This window comes from Pseudoliparis swirei, chromosome 17, assembly GCF_029220125.1.
Source record: "Pseudoliparis swirei isolate HS2019 ecotype Mariana Trench chromosome 17, NWPU_hadal_v1, whole genome shotgun sequence".
NCBI lineage: Eukaryota > Metazoa > Chordata > Actinopteri > Perciformes > Liparidae > Pseudoliparis > Pseudoliparis swirei.
The window spans coordinates 13,185,253-13,204,775 of NC_079404.1; the positions used below are offsets into that span (position 1 = coordinate 13,185,253).

At 41.3% G+C, this 19,523-nt stretch overlaps 2 protein-coding genes across 2 annotated transcripts; one reads left to right on the plus strand and one right to left on the minus strand.

Annotated features, from left to right (window-relative positions):
* Window positions 1–265: 265 nt before the first annotated feature.
* Window positions 266–6,210, minus strand: slc25a28 (solute carrier family 25 member 28). Its single transcript, XM_056436073.1, has 4 exons — window positions 5,676–6,210; window positions 3,243–3,471; window positions 2,690–2,746; window positions 266–2,250 (listed from the first exon to the last, which is right to left on the minus strand). The coding sequence occupies exons 1-4, from the start codon at window positions 6,018–6,020 to the stop codon at window positions 1,682–1,684; spliced, it is 1,200 nt and encodes a 399-aa protein (XP_056292048.1). The 5' UTR covers window positions 6,021–6,210; the 3' UTR covers window positions 266–1,681.
* A 2,899-nt stretch (window positions 6,211–9,109) lies between these two features.
* Window positions 9,110–19,160, plus strand: pyroxd2 (pyridine nucleotide-disulphide oxidoreductase domain 2). The gene is made up of 17 exons (XM_056436227.1): window positions 9,110–9,202; window positions 13,021–13,171; window positions 13,372–13,391; window positions 13,537–13,630; window positions 14,002–14,075; window positions 14,182–14,337; window positions 14,428–14,581; window positions 14,708–14,769; window positions 14,844–14,941; window positions 15,032–15,173; window positions 15,286–15,420; window positions 15,501–15,573; window positions 16,929–17,082; window positions 17,482–17,633; window positions 17,847–17,953; window positions 18,297–18,417; window positions 18,685–19,160. The coding sequence occupies exons 1-17, from the start codon at window positions 9,110–9,112 to the stop codon at window positions 18,753–18,755; spliced, it is 1,857 nt and encodes a 618-aa protein (XP_056292202.1). The 3' UTR covers window positions 18,756–19,160.
* The last annotated feature ends 363 nt before the right edge of the window (window positions 19,161–19,523 follow it).

The following is a 19,523-nucleotide window of genomic DNA, read 5'->3' on the forward strand; positions in this document are numbered from 1 at the left end:
ACTAAACAACTGTACCTGCCTCAAACTACATATAAGAACCTGAAAACACAGACAAACTGACCTTGGGTTTCTGGCAGTACAGATGTGGCTTAGGGCATCCATCCTGTTGGTTTCCATTCACTAGAAAAACAGACTTAAGAACGTGCACACCCAGATTATGACCATAAGGACTTGTTTCTGCTATGACGGTGACTAGGAAAACATTGTCTCAGTCATCTTCCCACAGCAAAGTATTCAGAGACACTTAAAGAACTTAAAACATGGCTCCCATCATTTCTGAGCAGTGGGTAGAGCTGCTCAGTCTTTATTCAACGAGTGCAATTCAGTGTCAGAAACAATCAGACATCAATCAATAAGAACGACAGCTTCCATTTATGTGTAGTCAACGGAGGTACGGGTACAGGTTCATATCTCGTGGTATACTGAACTCATGTTGGGCACAGTACAATGAAGACAACTTTTGCTGCCAAGCACAGATATTGAAAGCCAGTATAGTTCACAAGCTGAACACCGGCTGATAGCTTCAGTTAATGCACAGAAAAGGCTGTTTTAATGCTGCCCTGGTTTGTTCTGCCAAACATGTACACAAGGCATAGATGGTGTGTAATTGGATGACCCAAGGGTGGATTAAACCATAAATGAGGGGAAAACTAAAAAGGAAAGTTGAAAGCAATGTCTTTGCTGGAAATAAAATGCAATTTAAGAAATCAAAATCATTAAAAATAAAATAAACACTCATTTGATACCCCAGAGCTACTGAATATTTGTATTTTCTGCCCATATATATTATAGGGAAACATCTTGGAGTTTGAAAGAGACACATTTTACTGCCATTAGCAAAGGAAAAAAGGGAACCCCACCTCTGGTCAATAATCTCCTTTGGTAATCATTGAAATCATCAAATACCATTAGACTACATTTCAAATGACACAGTTCAATTAATCAAGACAAAAAATATGATGTTATCTTTTACCATGTTAGAAGGGTTTCATTGCACCTCAGAAGAGGTATCAAGGAACTGATTCATGTCAGGAAATCTACGTGTGCGACAATATGTTTCTAAAAATCGCTTAAATATATATATTTTTAATTGGATCAAACCCAAGATAAATTTCATAAAAGAGGGAATGCTTGCCCAAACTTGTAAATTAACTTGTCTTGGATTATATTAAATAAGTGTTTAATGATTAATCCAGAGAGGGTTCCTGATCAGGACATAGTTATTATTTCTATATGGAAACTCAAGGCATGAATGGCTGGATGGGTGAGGGGGGGCAAGGACAGCAAGTGAGTGAACAAAGTAACACTACTGCCCTCTGCTGACGGCCTTTCCAACTAAAAACGTGTGCGTTCTTGACATCTATCCTCAGCTTTGGCTAAACGTAGTGGTCACTAGAATAGCTTGAAAGAATAAGTCTTGAAAGATTAACTACTTCTATAATACTGTGTAAATGTTTTATTCTAGGGGAGAGAAACAACATATCTCAAACCACACCTAGTCTTGAAACATCTTGGCAGAAATGTAACTAGTCAGTCTTTGAAGGGGTCTTCCTTGTATATGTTTGAAAAGCATAGGACAACCAAGGTGGATTTTAGTCAGATTCTATGTGCGTATTGACTTCATATTCTCCTCACAGGGAGGACAGAACAAATATTAGAGGACCATGAACCAGGAAGACATTTAGATTTCAGCCTCCATGTGCTGCGTTCTCCTCTTATTGTGCTGGTGCTTGGTGAGTCCATACTTGAAGAACTCATAGACCGACCAGCTGATTGCTGTGGAGGGCATCTGGTAGATGATCCTCGCCTGTACTCCCCTGAAGAAGCCCTTCAGGCCGCCCAGCCTGTAAACAGTCCTGAAGGCGTGGGCCAGGCCTGAGATGTGTCTGTGGGCTCCTTGGCTCTGGCCGGGGCCTTGGCCGGAAGACAGGGAGCTGAGGGCTAGAGACTCCTGGGTGTTGAGCAGGGTCTTGCAGACGTCCAGAGGTGTGGTGGTCGCAGCCGCGATGGCACCAGCCAAAGCTCCGGACACCATGTGGGATGAGGGATTGTATTGTCTGTGGGGGTTGAGCAGCTCCTGGAGATATTCATAAGTCATAAAGTGGAGCGCCTGGAAGGGCACGTTCATGGTGAGCTGGGTGGTGTAGCTGCGGTAGAATGCAGCGGGGCCCTCTTTCTGCCACACAGCGCGGACACAGTCCATCACGCCTCGGTACGGCGAATTATACATCTGCATGCGCTGCTTCACAACTAGGGGCAGACGGGTCGATGTATTGATGGAGGAGAAGGTTGTCCAGAGTTGGCAGAACATGGATGGCAAAGGAAGAAAAAGAAAGGAAGACATTAGTGCGCCACTGCCTACTGTAAATTAGTGCTTAATAAACAGACACACAAATGTAGTGTGTCACTTTAACAGTATTTGCTCAGACAGCTGCACCCGATCCAACAGCTGCACACCAGGACTCTGACCAGTGTCCTTCTACTGAAATGTTTGGGCAGGTGTCGAGGCAGCTGTGAATACGCGAGACTGCAGGGTTAAGGCCGACATGTGAAGCTGGTTGGCCCAGGCGTGGCACCTGGAAGTGTCTTCACTGTCTGTATGTTCTCTTGGTTCGAGCGGTGTCATAATAATGGTCCTAATTCTGGGGTTAAAGTCAAATGGCGGCGTACTGTAAAATGTTGCCCGTACCTTCAGTTGGGTTCATGATTGCATCGTGAAGCAGTGTGGCCGCACACCCAGCCGTTCCTGAAACAAATGAGACATCGGAAATGACGACACATTGTCACGTAATCATGGAGAATACAGATGGAAAATAGAGGAAACTACACTGAAAGTAAAGAGGCGTAGAAATGAGAAGCCTTTGCTGTATTATTCCCGAAAGCTGTGGATGTCATGCTCACAGCAAGATATCATCACAGCATTAGTGCATATTCAGCAATTTGCACAGGTGTAAACAAGAGAAGAGCCTGACTGATGTCAAGTTGCCAACCCTGAGCAAAGAGACACACTTGGTGGACAAAGCAGCTCATTGCCCTTTTAAAAGATTATTCAATGTAAGTGTCTGTCTGCTCTTTAAAAAATGGGATAGGGCATGTCTGCCCTATACACGGATGAGGCTGAGTCAGCAGCTTTATAGAAATCACACTGACAGTGCCTGGTATTAATGTTTCCAAAGCTAAGACAGCCATACATGATCTGTACATCTGTCCATGCCATGTGTGTATATTCACGGATATGGTACCATTAGCCAAATGACTGTTAGCCCCTGGGTGAATGACATCACTTAGAGTCTTTTTGAGTTTCTCATAGCTGGCAAAATAGAGGGCATGAGCAGGTCCTGCCCCAACTGCAGTTGCATTCAGCCCTCTCATTGGTCGCCAGACTCCCTCTGTGGCAACAATTCGGCGAAGAGCATCCATCACGTTCCTGTAGCGGGCTGCGGGGTCGGGCTGGAGGCTCTGCATGCGTGTCTGAAAAGAGTAAAAGGTGGAATGTAGCAAACTTCAAAGTAAACAGGGCAGAGTATTACATTTACGAATATGCATAATTTAAGTCCTATCATATGCCTTTCTAATAATGCAAAGAAAAGCACAGCAACATAAATAGTCCTGAATAGATTAGTGTGAATAAGGGGTCAAATAAGGGAAATTCAACATTGTGTGTGTGTGTACATGGATAATTGAATAGAAGGAAGTATGGAGTTACAACTCCAAGGTCACAAGAGGGACATAAGATCACTTCCTGTAAGCCTATTTTGCTCCTGACCCTGAGGCACATCTTTCTCTTTTCTCTTAACACAGACACACTGAGATTAATGATAAAATCAAGTACATGGAATACATGTTAAAGAAAGTCCGCTGTTATTCGGTATTTAGAGAATTGTCTGGAGTTGAGCTGGGTGAGTGTGTCTGAGGAACCGGCAGCGACACAATCTCAGAATACCAAACCTCCAGCTGAATAGACCAACTCCCACTCGACTGTATGTGCTGCATGTGGTGCTCTATCAAAGCTGCGGCCTCATGTCACTCTATATACGACAGCTGTGGTACGCAAGGCCCAACGAGAGCGAGGCAACAGCGATACGATAACATGCATATTGTTGTATAATCGTAAAGAAAAGAGAAGGTTATTGGAATACTGGCTTGCTTCGTAATCGGTACCCCCAACAAATGTGTGCAAAGACGTCTTGCATGTGGCAGCTATTGGTCTGATTGGTTTACCAATGGCATGTTTGCACAACTAGAAAGCAATGACCTTTGAGCTTCATGGAAACACTACAACTATTTGGAAGAAGCACAGAAGACTTCTTGCTTTCGTTCAATGGAGATGCCGATACATTTGAAATTCCAGTCATATGCGCTGTACAGTATAACTGGCAGACCGACAGAGGCAACACGCTTTTTGAAATCCACAACGAATGACTGGGATTAAAGAAACATTAAGGCCGGATGAAAGTCTATTCTAAAACTATAATTACACAACAATATCTTAAGTGAGAGGCTTATCGTACAGGAGAAAGGCTTTATTTGGTGTATGGTGAACACAGCCAAATAGGAAACTTCAATAATAAAAGAATATGTGAGATGCATCTCCGATAATCTTTTTCTCTCCATCAGTGTGTGATATTGAGCCGTTTGTGAGCAGTAAACTACATATTGCTGAGTCACAAGCCTCCATCTCTCCCACCACTTGTAGTAAACGATGCTGAGATGCAATAGCGGTGTAGCAGACCACTGTTTACATGAGGCTTCTGTAAACATTGGTGCTGTCCAGGTTCAGGGCTGGACCGGCTGCAACAGTTCGACGACAGGTGGAGGAAACAGTGGTGAAGCATGGGCGTAGGCACAGTTTTACAGTCTGACATTGACAGACAACTATATTAAGCTCATCGCCACCCTTTGCCTGTGTTATACAATGACTGTTGCCTGCCCCCCCCCCCCCCTGCATCAAGCCGGGTGACCTCCTGGAGCAAAAGGTCATACCTCTATCGCTGTGTTTAAGTTTACAATAGAAATAAAGTCACAAACACAGAAGATCACGTGACATCAACTGCCCATTGAAGTTGATCAAGACGTTCACAGTGCACAAAACAACCAAAAGGTGCTTTGGCAAAGTGGCAACATATGCTGGACTTCAAGGGCCAAATGGTCTCAAAACTAGTGTAACTAATGTCGCTGTGTCAAGCCAAGTTACTAAAAACAACAACATGCATCCATGTGAACAGCGACGATGGAGTTGGTCTCACAGAACAATGTCAGGTGAAATAGTTAGTTGACCATATGCTTCACACACATTAATTAACTCCGTACTATTACATGCGTGACAGCGGATTGATTGTGGAGGGGACGTTAGCTTCGCGCTAAGTGAGCCAAATGGGCTCCAACGTTTGACCCGGCTCCATGTTGTCGCACCCGCAGCTCGAAGCTAACCTCAGTGGCGCTGGACGTGTAGCAGCATGCTACCGGGTTAGCTAACGGGGACGTGAGCCGCTGACCTTGTCCTCGCAGCCGGCAGTACAGCGGCGCGTTTGGATTAGCGAGCGAGCTAGTAAGCTATGCTAACAAGCACGTTGGCTGCACGAACAGCACAAGCAGGCACACGACTGAGACCAGAGCAGCGCGGCGCGTGCATGCGGCGTCCGCGGGTCAGCGTGTTAGCCGCCAAACAACGCTACCTTGACACAGTCGATGGGGAACATGATGCAATGCTCCATGATCCCGGCCACGGCTCCGGCCAACATGTGGGTGCTGGTGGAGGCTCCCTGCGGCAGACCCTCATAGTCTGGCTCAGTGTCCTCTGTTTGTGCGTCTTGTGCGCTGCGGATGAAATCAACAGTCTGTAGCTCCGTTTCCCCTCCGATCCGGGGTGTCAAGCTGCCCACGATACTTTCCGAAACTCCCCAGAATCTGCCCCCAAGCCATCGAACTTCTGCCCCGGCAGATGCACCAGCAACCCCGGGATCACTGCCTGTAGTCTCCGCTGTCATCCGACGTCTCCTCAGAAATCCATCTGCTTCCATGAGAAACCAGGTCAAAAAAGTATCGAGGCAAGCAGGCGCTGCGTCTTGTGGGTGATGTCGGTCCTACAGTTTCACATTCCCGGGGGTTGTATCACAGCGCCCTGCCCGCTACACCATTCCCTTTCCGCCTCTTTACTTCCCAGCCAGGGCCAAGCAAGGGAGGCCGTGGCGGACAAATACACAAGACAGACAACAGGCCTCGATGAGGAAGTGATCTCTGATTGGCCACTAGAGCGAAGTCTTACTTCCGCTATTGGGTGAAAGACATGCCACTCATGATTGAACCCTGTAACGTGGAAGTTGACAAGGGGTACGCGTTGAGTACGTCTGTGAAAGACTCCTGCTTTAAGCCATTGTTACATATATATATATTTGTAGTTTATATAATGGAGCTCCAAATAAACCCAAAGTGAAATCTCTTCACAAGAAAATGTAGGTTGCATAAGCATGTGTAACTTGCTTTGAATACATGTGAGTGACCAGAGACAACTTTTTGATATGTATAAGTTAATTATTCAACTGATGAATGGTTCATGGGCAAAATTAATTCTCTCTCTCTCTCTCTCTCTCTGATCCAAACCAGATCATAATATTTTATTGTCATGGTAAGATTGTCAAGTAAAGTTACGTGTGTATACATATATTACCATATGTGTTTCACTTGATTCGGCATAATTAGCCTATACATTATGTCATCATACATGGTTATATATATATACAGTGTATATATATATCTATATATAGATATATATATACACACAAATTACAATTACTTTAATTATCATTGTACCTGTCAATTTATACACCTTTATATATGTTTTGTGAATATTGTTTTGCTTGATAAATTACTTCAACATTTTATGAATTGTCTAAATTGTTGGCTTGTTAACATCCAGTTGAATGGATTAATAGACTAATTGTTTCAACACAGTCTTCACTATACATTATCAGACAGACATTTCTACACATCACACTGAACAATATGGACATAAACATGAATGAATAGGCTTTTTCCAGTGCTGCAGACCTTCAAATAGATTCCCTCCATTGGGGCCACCAACGTATATTTGTAATGGAACTTTTTCTTCAGGAAATATGACATAATCAATTCTTCAATATATATAGTGTCATTCTATATTATTGTGTTTCCCCCCTGAGCAAATGGATACTAGCTCATGACTATAAAACACAGTGGGGTATTCGAGTCATAACTTCACCGACTCTACTTCATGATCCGCGAAGAAGGGTAAAAGTTTTGAGAGGTCAAAACTCCAGCAGCATTTGTAACAAATGTATTCTAAATGCATAGAAGATGTCCTCAGTGTAGGAAGACACACACAAACAATATCTCTCCACTTTTTCTGATCTGTTATGAGACAGTTGCTCATATGCTGAAAGCTTCAGGGCTAATATCTAAACCATTGAACCTCTGTGTCTCGAGGAGAAAGATGTTTTTTTCTTTAGAAAATTAGGTAATTGTGTTTTGATGCGGGACTGTTATAACATAATTTAATTTGGTCTTTTATTGCCTGGGAGAGCCTTCGAGGGCTGTAGTGTTGAATTTCTGCCGACAAAGGGGAATGAAGTGTTAATTTCTGCTTACAAGAACAAAATCTCCTGCTTCTGATCTAATTATGGTTGATTGGCTGTTGTCCGCAGACGTTTCTTAAAGGAAAACCAAGCAGACAGTATATCAGGATAATTTCTCTTCCCTGAAACTAATGCTACTCTAATACACCAAGGGAGATAGGCCTGTTAGGTCTAGCAGGAAACTCTAGATCAACATAACACCTCATTTCATTCCCTTTGCCAATAGAGTGCACAATCCATACAGGCCTCAGGAATTATTTTACACTGTCTAAGCAAAACATAGTCAAAAATCCCCATTATATAGACGAGATGAGACAATAACTGGATTCTGTTCTGCTGTGTTTGGTCGTTTTTGTAATTAATACCTTATTTCCTTAGATCCCAATAGTCGATCTCCTTCTCTGTTTACTTCCTGAACTGCTCAGACCCACCTATGATCTATGGCCTCTTATCTTATTAATGCATGGTAAGTGAACCACTAGGCCAATATGACATCTTCAAAAGCAGCACTAAGAAACCATTCTTTGTTAAGAGCTCATCTTAAAACTCTTAAGGTGGGCCCTTACTGTAAGATGACTTGAGCCCAACCCCTCAGATATACTAGCCCACGCTGAGAGAGGACATCTCAACCGGCACCTTTTGATTATTAAAATGTGTTCGCTTTGATAAATGTATATTATCAACAAACACTATCTCAAGAAAGTTATATGTATTCTGTGGAGTTTCACATGCAAACATGTTGGTCCCCTTTATATTGTGACCTCTTATATTACACGTATATCCCCAAGATCTAAAAAGAGTAAGAACGTCTGCAAGCTATTGAGGTATTTTTGTTTATACATTGAATGTGAAATTAGTAAATCTGCATTTACTTAAATGTGTATTGAAATTACTGAAAGTGGATGAGCTATTAGTAGAAGATCATGACGGGGTTTCGGAGCTGGATTGAATAGAACAACTATGCCACCAAGTGGACAGCTGAATGATGACATGCAGATAGAGAAAGATAGAGAGCGAGAGAGAGAGATAGAGAGAGCGAGAGATATATATATATATAGAGAGAGAGAGAGATAGAGAGATAGAGAGAGATAGAGAGAGATAGATATAGATATAGATATAGATAGCTAGATAGATAGATATCTTGTTTCTGAAAAATAAAGAAAATGTAAACGGTTCCTCTGGTTTATTAATTTCAACAATACAGACAGAGGAAATTATTTAAGGATGAACGGGTAAAAAAAAGGGAAGGTGTAGTTGGCACGTGTAGACTGACATTGGATCTGCTGATGCTTAATCCTATCAACTAAACAATTCCATTTGTGCTTTCAATGGTCAGTTCAGTCGCATACCAACTCCACATGTGGGCTACACTCAATCTAATTCCTAAGTAATAACAACGCATTATTACAAGTCGACTTCCCTCCCCAAACACGATAACGAATGTAGTGGTTCACGGTCTTGATCTCAACTGAAATCCCGGACCTAGCTACGGAACGCAAATGCAGTCGAAAACTGTTTCCAAGCCAGCCTCCACTTCGAAAAACAGTCAAGCCAGCCCCCACATCGTTTTGCGTTGTATACTCGGCATTACGGTAAACGCTTGTAAGAACTGACTTCAAAATAAGAGCAACGTTGCGGGGAACGTGAGAGGTTATCACATTTGTTCAATACGTAATCAACACATTGTTAAACCTAAAAAACAATGAATGACAATGAAAAAGAATGATTACCCAATGAAAACTATATTTTAAGGAAAAAGGCAGTTCCAATTGTGTGAATTACTGCTCAAATATTATAATAAATAATACATTTCCAAAGACCAATATGACTTCGTATGGACAGTACACCTCATCAAATTCAGCAAATTCAAGGTTACACTAAAGTACTTGTTTCACTTGGGATGTATAACACACTACTTACTCAGAGAACATCATAGGATTCTTATGTATAATTTCAGAATAAGGGTTAGGGTTAGGGTTAGTAATTCATGAGCACTTCCTTCTAATTTAAGATTAGTATTACAAGGAAATAGTCCAGTGTCGAATCTTTGTTGTATGGTAACGTGATATGTTCGTATTTACAGCATTTCAATCCCTAACTCTCGTGCCACACTAAACTATTTAACAGGGGGCGTCAGCAAGTCCGAGGGTTCAGGGTTTGAGCCCTTAGGGGACATTGGGATTGGGCCAGAGTATTCGAACAGCTCTTATTATGGCGGCCAGTTAGATACTTCTGGGTCATTTCACTCAGAGAAACTTCCTAACCAAAAATGACCATTCGACCGCAGCAGGCACGTGCACAGACATTTTAGGGGGCAGGTGCTCAAACCAAAAAAAAGGGCACCCATTGGCACAATGATTTTTCTCTTGATCACTGTAATTTGAAGTGAGCAAGTAATTGGTTGTTACGAAACACCTGAAACACATTGTGTCGTGAGAGCTGAAGACATGAGCGCCGCGGAGCATGTCGAGGCGAAATTCTCACAAGAACTCAAATAAATGCCCCGACAGATATCTAAACACATTTGGGGGGAATTGATGACAGAGAGTAAGTGTTATTCTTAAATACTGATTAATGAAGAAAAAATTTGTCTACGTCCCTGGGAAATAAATCTTGAGCCGGAGATGTGCCAGTTGTCGATTTACAATATCCTATTTCTGATGTTCAGTTGTGTCTATTCCCCAAGACATGTGGTATAATAGGTTGCCCAAACTCAAAGAAGAAGAACAACTCATGTTGTCATTTAATTTCTGGATATATTGTACTTGTGTGATACTGGGTATTGACTCTGTGCACGTGTGTCTACATACAGATGTTCCAGATGTATGTGTGTGTGTGCGTGTGTGTGTGTGTGTGTGTGTACGTCTGGGTCGGCGAAATGAGGTGACCTCTTTGTATGTATTGTTTATGTATTTAATGTCCTGTACTCTAGTGTATACAGTGGGAGGGGTGGGGGAGTGGGTTTGTTATCTGATATTTCAACAAAAGGATGATAAACAATGGAAATATCAGTTCATGTTTACTGTGTTCTGTACCTGTTAATATTTCCAAATAAAAGAAGACATTATTTGTTTAAAGAAGAAGAACAAATGGACTGAAGACTTTACGAAAAAGGTAATGGAAAGTAATCATTTGACCTCTCTAACAGTTTCAAGAAGTTGAGAGGGGAAACGTATAGCTGTCAAATAAATGTTAGTAAGTATAAATAAATCAAAGTTTAGTCGGAAGACCATACACCTGCAAGCCCGCGTCATCTATTTCTCATCCATCTGCCAAGTACAATCTGGTGCAGTGCATCAAATGGTGACATTTGTTTTAACTACATGGTCCTTCTGAAATAATAAGATTATAATATATAATATAATATATTTCATCTAGCATACAGTTTGGCTTTACAGCTACAAGTACAATCAGGACCCCCCCCCCCCCCGCCCGTCCACCCAGCCCCCTGACACCGCCCGCCCCGCCCACACAGGAAGCAGCTGTGAAGAAGACGGACGCTTCAGCCTGAACGAGACATAATAATTCTTTCATTTGTCACATGGAATACTCACTATACGTTCATGTTAACTGTGTACAGTATTTAGATTATCTCCTGATTTTAATAAATACATGTACAGCAACATCTAAATAGCCTATGTCTTTTTATTCCAAACTACTGGGTCAGCAAACACTGTTATGATGTTCATATTGGGTTATAAATCAACTTTAATGGTTGAGACTTATGCACTACAATGTTAGAGTTTTTATATTTACTTATTGTGTTGATTCTTAATAATTAATGTCTAATATATTGTTAGTTTACGCCAGTGCTCATTTTTCATCTTCATAACGGATAAACGATTAGACGATTATATTTTTGCTTTGTGTTTTGACAAACATAGCTTAAATGACCACACAGATATTTTATCGTACAAAAAATCCGACATGGCAAAACGTGTCATGTCAGTTGGCAAACATCAGTAACAAATACCAACAAATATCTTCACTCTTAATAATCCAACTAAAGCAATGCATCATTTCTATTTACAAGATTTTCATTGACAAAAATAGAAAATAGGAGAGAAAGTAACAGAACCCGTCAGTATATGAAATGATGCTTTTATACCAAACTCCTAACTGGATGGAGAACATTGAAACAAAACTAATGAACAGACAACATGGAGGAGGACGTCTCCACAACCACTGGACCTCAGCAGCATGAATGACGTCCTCTGGAGTCTGAGGACAGGAGACATGAGCCGGCATCTCGTCCAGCAGCTCCTGGAGAGTCCGTCTGGAAGCTCCTCGCCTCCCAGCAGCCGGACACAGGGCTCAGCCTTCTGGACTCGTTGAACGTGGCATGTCGGTTCCAACCTGTAGAAGGAATCAAACGGAGACTTTAATCGTAACGTTCATCTTTGGGCCGACGGGCTTTCTGGAAGAACAGCTCCCGTCTCACATCTAAAAAACAGAAAAAATAAACCGGAGCATGACGACCACAATAATGTGTATTTGACATGAATACAGAAAGGGCACTTTTCTCATCCAGGGCAAAGGGGCACGTGCTTGAGCACCATTAGGGATCTACCTGTGCACGTGCCTATGTATATATATGTATAAATATACATATATATATTTATACATATATATATATATACACATATATATATATATATACAGGCACATGCACAGACATTTTGGGGGGCAGGTGCTCAAACCCCCCCCAAAAGGGCACCCATTGGCAAAATGATTTTTCTATTGATCACTGTAACTTGAAGTTAAGTAATTGGTTGCTAGGAAACACCTGAAACACATCGTGTCGTGAGAAGACATGAGAGCTGAACAAAATGACATATTACAATTTGTTTTTATTTACAAAACATTAGGAGTGAAAAAATGCCATATAATAAACGACTTACTAACCTCGACCGCTCGGATGAAAAGAGTAAATGCAAGAAAAAACAACACTTGTAATAACTACTTACTAACCCAGAGTGAGGTCATGCTGTGAAATATCAGACTGAAGCATTATAACGTTTTCACGGAAGTCTGATATTTCCTGGCATGACCTCATTCTCAATTAGTAAGTATAGTTATTACAAGTGTTGTTTTTTCTTGCGTTTACTGCGCTCTAAGTGGAGGAGGGAGGGCCCCGACAGACATCCATACACATTTGGGGGAACTTGATGACAGAGAGTAACTTTATTTCTTAAATACTGAAAATGAATAAAAAATGTGGCTCCAGCAGAAAGGGCACTTTTCTCATCCAGGGCAAAAGGGCTGGTGCTTGAGCACCACTAGGGGTCTATCTGTGCACGTGCCTGGACCGCAGTCCCATGGGATGCACCATGTGATCACGTGCACCTCTCCAGTATTTGGAAGTTAGCTCCTCCGCGCTCTTACCGTAATACCTAGTCTATACGCGTAGCAAAAAACAACATCTCAAACTTTTGCCATAGCTGCAGCGATGTGGACTGGTCGGGGACCGAGGGCTGTGACAATTGTTGGGACTGTGACGAGGTCCAGATCCAGTGCTACTGCCCTAAAATCCCAGTATGATGCACTCGTAATCGGAGGAGGTGAGATATGTCACGGTAACACTATAGATGCAGAAAACACAGCTTCGATGCTACAGTAGTACAATGACATGCAACTCTGCAACGTTTCTACAACGTGTGAGCTAAGTTTGCAAAAGTGATTATTTTAGAAGTGTTAAGTCATTTCTCTGGCGAAACTACATTTTTCGGGAACGTTTCTGACATGTTTTATTTCATTGCAGGACACAATGGAATGGTGGCTGTGAGTTAATGCGTTTGTTTCCCAACACCTAAGTTAGGCTGTAATACATTTAATGGTTCAGCAACAGGCTAAATGTGTGTGTGTATGTGTGTGTACGCGTGTTTGTGCGCGTGCGTGTGTGCACGCGTGTATTTGTGTTGTCTAGGCTGCCTATCTTCAGAAGGGGGGACTGAAGACAGCGGTGCTGGAGCGCAGACATGTTCTAGGAGGAGCAGCAGTTTCAGAAGAACTCTTTCCCGGTACGGTGGCATCCTCTAGCTGTCCTATACAATCCTGGCTCCACCTTAGCCTTACAGGGTCGATTCATTTAAATTTGTATCCAATTGGCATGCAACTAATGCCAAACTGTTCATAATTCAATGCCCAATCTTGTGATATGCGAAGGTATGCGCTCTACCGAGTGCCCATTCTAGTTGTACATGTTGTGGACCAGGTGTACCTTTTGGAGACTACAAACTAATGTGTTATTAGGGGTTGCATATATGTTGAATTATCAGCAGGGGTTACATTGTTTGTGTATTCTAGTTTACACTGTGCTATCAAGTCACGTTTAAAATAAATGTACTTTTATTTGGTCCTTGTTAGAATAACAATACTATTTTGTGTCTAGGTTTCCACTTCTCCAGGTGTTCCTATTTGCTCAGTTTATTAAGGCCACATATATACACCGATTTAGAGCTCAAGGTAAACAAAACCGTGTGAAACCTAATTAAGCTAATTTGAGGTGAAAAATAAAACTGTTGGTTGTTATTGTTTGCTGCATTCCATTTTGGTGTGCATATATTTCCAGAAACATGGGCTGAAGGTGTATATGAGGGACCCCCATGCCTTCACCCCTATGCTGGAGGAGGGGATAAACGGGGCCCCGCCAAGGTCTCTGACCCTGGGCTCCGATCTGGCCATGAATCAGATGGAGATCGGCAAGTTCTCAAAGAAGGACGCCAAGGTGGTTTAAGCACGATGACAGCCATGGTTGACTGTATTGTGTATTTTGATGTCTTACTTATTGTTACATTAACTGAAACAATGTATCCAGGCTTTCCCAGATTTCAATGCATACCTTGAGAAGCTAGCAGGAGCTATTCACCCTCTTCTGGATGCTCCTCCTGTCGACATCCCAGGTCTTACCTCTGGTTCGCCCATGAAGAGGCTGGCTGCGGCTAAAACACTGATGCCTGTTGTCAAATGTGGTGCGTTGGTGGATGCAGGCCTGATCTAAAGACCTTGATATGTTGATACCAGGATAAGAAATTATTCACCATGTACTTCATGTTTTTCAGTAACTGAGACAAAATGTTATGTTTCTGAATTTAAAGGTTTGAAACTGGGAAGAAATATTCCTGACTTTTATGAGATTATAACTGCACCCATAATGAAGGTTCGTGAGCGCATACACTAACTTTTCATTTCTTTATTCAGTCGACTGCATCGTGACTAACTGGTTCTTTGTAGATTCTCAATCGTTGGTTTGAGTCTGAGCCACTGAGAGCAACCCTGGCTACTGATGCTGTGATAGGAGCCATGACCAGTCCAAGTAATCCTGGCAGTGGGTGAGACATAATTTAGATGCCCTCTAGCACACAAACAGTCATAACTACAGGTTTTATTGCATTGTATTAAACACCGACTTTGCCTTGAAGATATGTACTCTTGCACCATGTGATGGGAGAGTTGGAGAAGGAGAAAGGTTCATGGGGTTATGTGGAAGGAGGCATGGGAGGCGTGTCTCTGGCTATTGCGAGCTCTGCTCGATCCTATGGCGTTGACATTTTCACTGAGAAGGTAATATGTTTTTGAAGAATTATACAGATTTTGATGCAGTAATGTTTTGTGGAAATTACTTGTAGCATCTTCATTTTGGTATTCATGCATATACAATGTGTATCCTCTGCAGGATGTAGGACAGGTCCTGGTTGGTTCAGATGGTGCTGCCAAGGGAGTGGTGCTAAAGGATGGCACAGAGATCCATAGTAAAGTTGTTTTATCAAATGCTACCCCATATGTTACCTTCAAGAACCTCACACCTCAGGTATTATTAATACATACACACCACATGTAACCATGACACCAGACAATATAATTTACTCTGGCTTCCTGTTTTCATTGTAGGCTGCCCTTTCTCCAGAGTTCATGAAAGCTGTAGATCAGATAGACTACACTTCACCTGTGACCAAGATCAATGGTAACTCTGTTCTGTTTCTGTCATGCTACTTGAGCTTATGCAAAGTTGCATTGGCTAGTAGAGGTTCTGTTTGCTGCTGCAACAAAAAAAGGCACTTTTTCTTCAAAGTTGTCTAATCACTGCTTTGGTTTACAGAATAAAAGGCTTCCTTTTCATTTGCTCTGGGTCAACTTACCGGCTCTCCGGCTCTGTGGGATCCCCAGTGTGCCGGCATGCTTCATTAAACTTACACCACCACAGCAACTTCTGTGCAAGGATTATCTTCAACATAGGTTTATACCATATTAGGGTGTAGATTAGTCCCAAATGGTTGACTATCTCAAAATTGGCTTCGCAAGATATCGGCCAGACATCATTTAGTTTACGGCTTATAAAACATGTGTTAGTGTGCAGCTCCTCTTTAAAAGAAGATTCCACATAGCTGCTAAACCCACTGTCTCACTTGTTAGTTCTCTAGCCATATGTTTATGATGTTTAGATTAAACACTGCATTCTTTAGTCAAATTTAACAAAAACCTCTGGCCTGTTTTTGTTTGTTTTGAACCCCTACTTAGACACCAGCTATCAGTGGGGAGTTGTCAGGTAGATTTCGCGATAAGGCAAAACAAATGTAGTGAATCGGGAGGGATTTGCTCTTCGTCCTCCGCTGCTGTGTGTTGTCGATATATTATTAAGGGGAAAGATCTTGGGTCTCTATCCACAGTTTCAAAGGTTTGGTGTATTATAAAATAGTGTAAAGCACACACGACTAACAATATGTTTTCAGTTCTTTAGCTTCCTGTGTGGTGCCATGTATAGCTCCTGCTTGTTAATGACAGTAGTGCCTGAGCTGTAGGGCTTTAATACTCAGGAAGTCTTTACTCCCTACTGATCCTTTACAGTGCATTGACTGAATGATAGTATACTCTGTTTTGAAAAAAATATTAGCTTCATGGTGATGTAATTTAGCAGTGAGCACAATATATTTCTTGAACTGAGAGTCACCCTAATTGTAATTTAAATAGCAAGAAAACTGAAACTTAATAATAATAATAATAATCTAAAATTCATATTGAAAAAATGTCTGTAAAATCCTTATCTGTCGCTGTATGGGGTAACACAATGGTAATTAAGCCGATGACCCATGGATGAAAGCCCTTGTATTTTCAGTATTACAAACTGGGTGTCAGTGGCAGCTTTCCTGTGATAAATCACAAGATCCAAATACACTCCGGTAATTACTGCTTATTGCCATAGCGCCAAAAAGAACGAAATAGAAACATTGTAACTTGTAGCACACACTTTAAAGATATAGAAATGCACATACGAACAACACAGAATGTAATTTACAAAATGCAGTTTTGTTCTTTTTATAGTGGCAGTGGACAAGCTACCAAACTTCCTAGCATCTCCCACACCAGATGATAAACCAGGACCCCACCACCAGTGCTCCATTCATCTAAACTGTGAAAGTGTAGAGCTACTGGAGAAGGCATACAAAGAGGCCATGAATGGACGTCCCTCAGCAAGGTACATGTACCTTCGCAGTCTGAGTCAACACTAAAACGCATACAAATCTTTAGCAACTAAATCATCCAGCTGGTAAGATGACAATATACATGCAAGAGCTACTCATGAGAGAAACTTCCCCCTTATACTGTACATTTCTTCAATCTATTACATTATGTGCCTTGCAGTAGATTTTTTTCTCCACACATTCATGTCAACATGATTTAATAACAGACTGGGTTTAGGATGTTCACATATCTTCATCTGGTAAATAACACTTCACATTGAATGACATAGGCTTCTGTCCCATAAACATGAGGTTTAGCTACTGCAAAATATCTTACAAAATATCATTTTATGCTGAATTTCCATCAAAAAATCAAACATTGTCTTGTCTCATAACGCCATCTGTGCTTTTAGACCCATGCTGGAAATGACCATCCCCTCTGTGTTGGATCCTACTCTGGCGCCCCCTGGCAGCCACGTGGTGTCACTGTTCACCCAATACACGCCCTACCACATCGAGGGCAGGGAGTGGACGAACCAGGACAGGGAGGCCTATGCAGACACTGGTTCGAAACATAAAATAAGTTCTAGCATGCTGTGCTTAAAGCTGATACATAATTTTTTCATATATGATTGCAGATATATACAGGAAAGGGTTCATACCAATATGAGACATCCACATTTCAATGTTGAACTACCAAAATGGATAAACAGTGTTTGATGTTGATGCTGATTATTAACCCTTTTCAATGAAAGCCTGTATGTGTCTGTCTCTCCAGTATTTGACTGGGTGGAGCAATACGCCCCTGGGTTTAAAAAGTCGGTTGTGGTCAGCGACATCCTGGCTCCACCGGACCTGGAGAGGATCTTTGGGCTCACTGGAGGGGTACATACAGATACACTGTAGACATTTTAAAGCTGAGCAACAATTTGAATGTTGTTCTACCAGATGAGGAAGTAGTTTGCATACTCTGCAGTGTTCGGTCATTCACGAGCCGCTTAGAGACAGACCTGTTGTATAAGCAGTTAATGGTTACAGACAGTTTTACCACTATGAGTCAGAATCAAAGTTCACCTGTGTTACGTAAAGTAACACAGACTCACTTTGTTTATTGCGCATAACTTTATGAGGCCGTCATTTTACAAATGTCAGACTAATTTGACCATAATGACATAATATAACATATCAAGAAACAAAAAATAGAAGTAAATATTTTGTTTTTCATCAGAATATCTTCCATGGATCAATGTCGCTGGACCAGCTCTACCTAGCACGACCGTTGCCCTCTCTCTCAGACTACCGAACACCAATAAAAGGGCTGTATCTGTGTGGCAGTGGATCTCATCCAGGTTTGTTAGCTAAATATAAAGATACAAATGTGACTTTGTTGTGTGGAAATTGTACTATAAGTACAATAATACGCACGTTATGTTGTCAGGTGTTAGAGGAGCACAGTTAATAAACCTTTAAACCTTTGGATGAAATGTTATCCTCACTGCTAATGCTAAAGAAATAAACTCAATGATGTCAGGTAGCTGCGTGAAGGGGTTCTGATTTCCTCACTGAATGAGACTGACTAATCCTTGTCCTTTTTATATGTTTAATGTTTTCTTCAGGTGGTGGTGTGATGGGTTCTCCCGGCTGGAATGCAGCGCTAACTGTCTTGGGGGACATGAAACGCCACTGAAACACGAGACAGCATCTGTGTGTGTTCCGCTCATCAGTGTTCAACCTCTCTTTGGTCTTATTTGTGTGAATTTGACTGACCTGATCGATTAATTTTCATTTATCAATCTGATCAGCTGTCTCTCCATCATGCTATATGTTTTAAACCTTATCTGAAAAGAAAAAAGGAACTCAACGATTGAATGAAAGAGGTATTTAGCCTCTTTATAGGCTGTCCTTGTCAAAAGTCCACCAGTGAATCACTCCTGGTTTTGAACACTAGTGCAATACTGCTGCACGAAACCACTTATACATTATAACTGTCAGCAAAAAAATATATTTCCAGTACAAAATTAATGTTGAAAAATGCGTTTTTAGAATAACTGAAACAACTTCTTATGTGTAAATTAAAATGATTTCAAGCTTATGTGTTTAATTTCCTTGAAACTATGTCCAACGATTATTGCTGTTATATCTCGGATATCAGGGTAGAAATATACCTCTTCACAACTGATATTATTCTTTCATGGGAACGAAACATAGGTACTTTAACTAAGATTAAAAATAACAATTATATTCAAATGTCTCAGTAAAATGTCACCTTGAATATGAATCAGCAATAGTTAACTTTATTATAGACATATGTGCTTTTCCTCTATGACCAAGTGTCCCTCTGTGAAAAACACTGTATCCACACATGAAACAATTAATGTTCGAATAGAATATTGTGTTGGTGACTGTTTAATCTGATAAAAGAATATTAATTATAATTATATAAATAATTTATTAG

Coding starts and splice junctions, on each gene's coding strand:
- slc25a28 (XM_056436073.1), bottom strand. CDS start 6,020: ATGGAAGCAGATGGATTTCTGAGGAGACGTCGGATGACAGCGGAGACT. Junction 3,472..5,675: donor TCCCCATCGACTGTGTCAAG/GTAGCGTTGTTT, acceptor TACTCTTTTCAG/ACACGCATGCAGAGCCTCCA. Junction 2,251..2,689: donor AATCATGAACCCAACTGAAG/GTACGGGCAACA, acceptor GTCTGCCCCTAG/TTGTGAAGCAGCGCATGCAG.
- pyroxd2 (XM_056436227.1), top strand. CDS start 9,110: ATGCAGTCGAAAACTGTTTCCAAGCCAGCCTCCACTTCGAAAAACAGT. Junction 13,172..13,371: donor TGCACTCGTAATCGGAGGAG/GTGAGATATGTC, acceptor ATTTCATTGCAG/GACACAATGGAATGGTGGCT. Junction 13,392..13,536: donor GACACAATGGAATGGTGGCT/GTGAGTTAATGC, acceptor TGTGTTGTCTAG/GCTGCCTATCTTCAGAAGGG.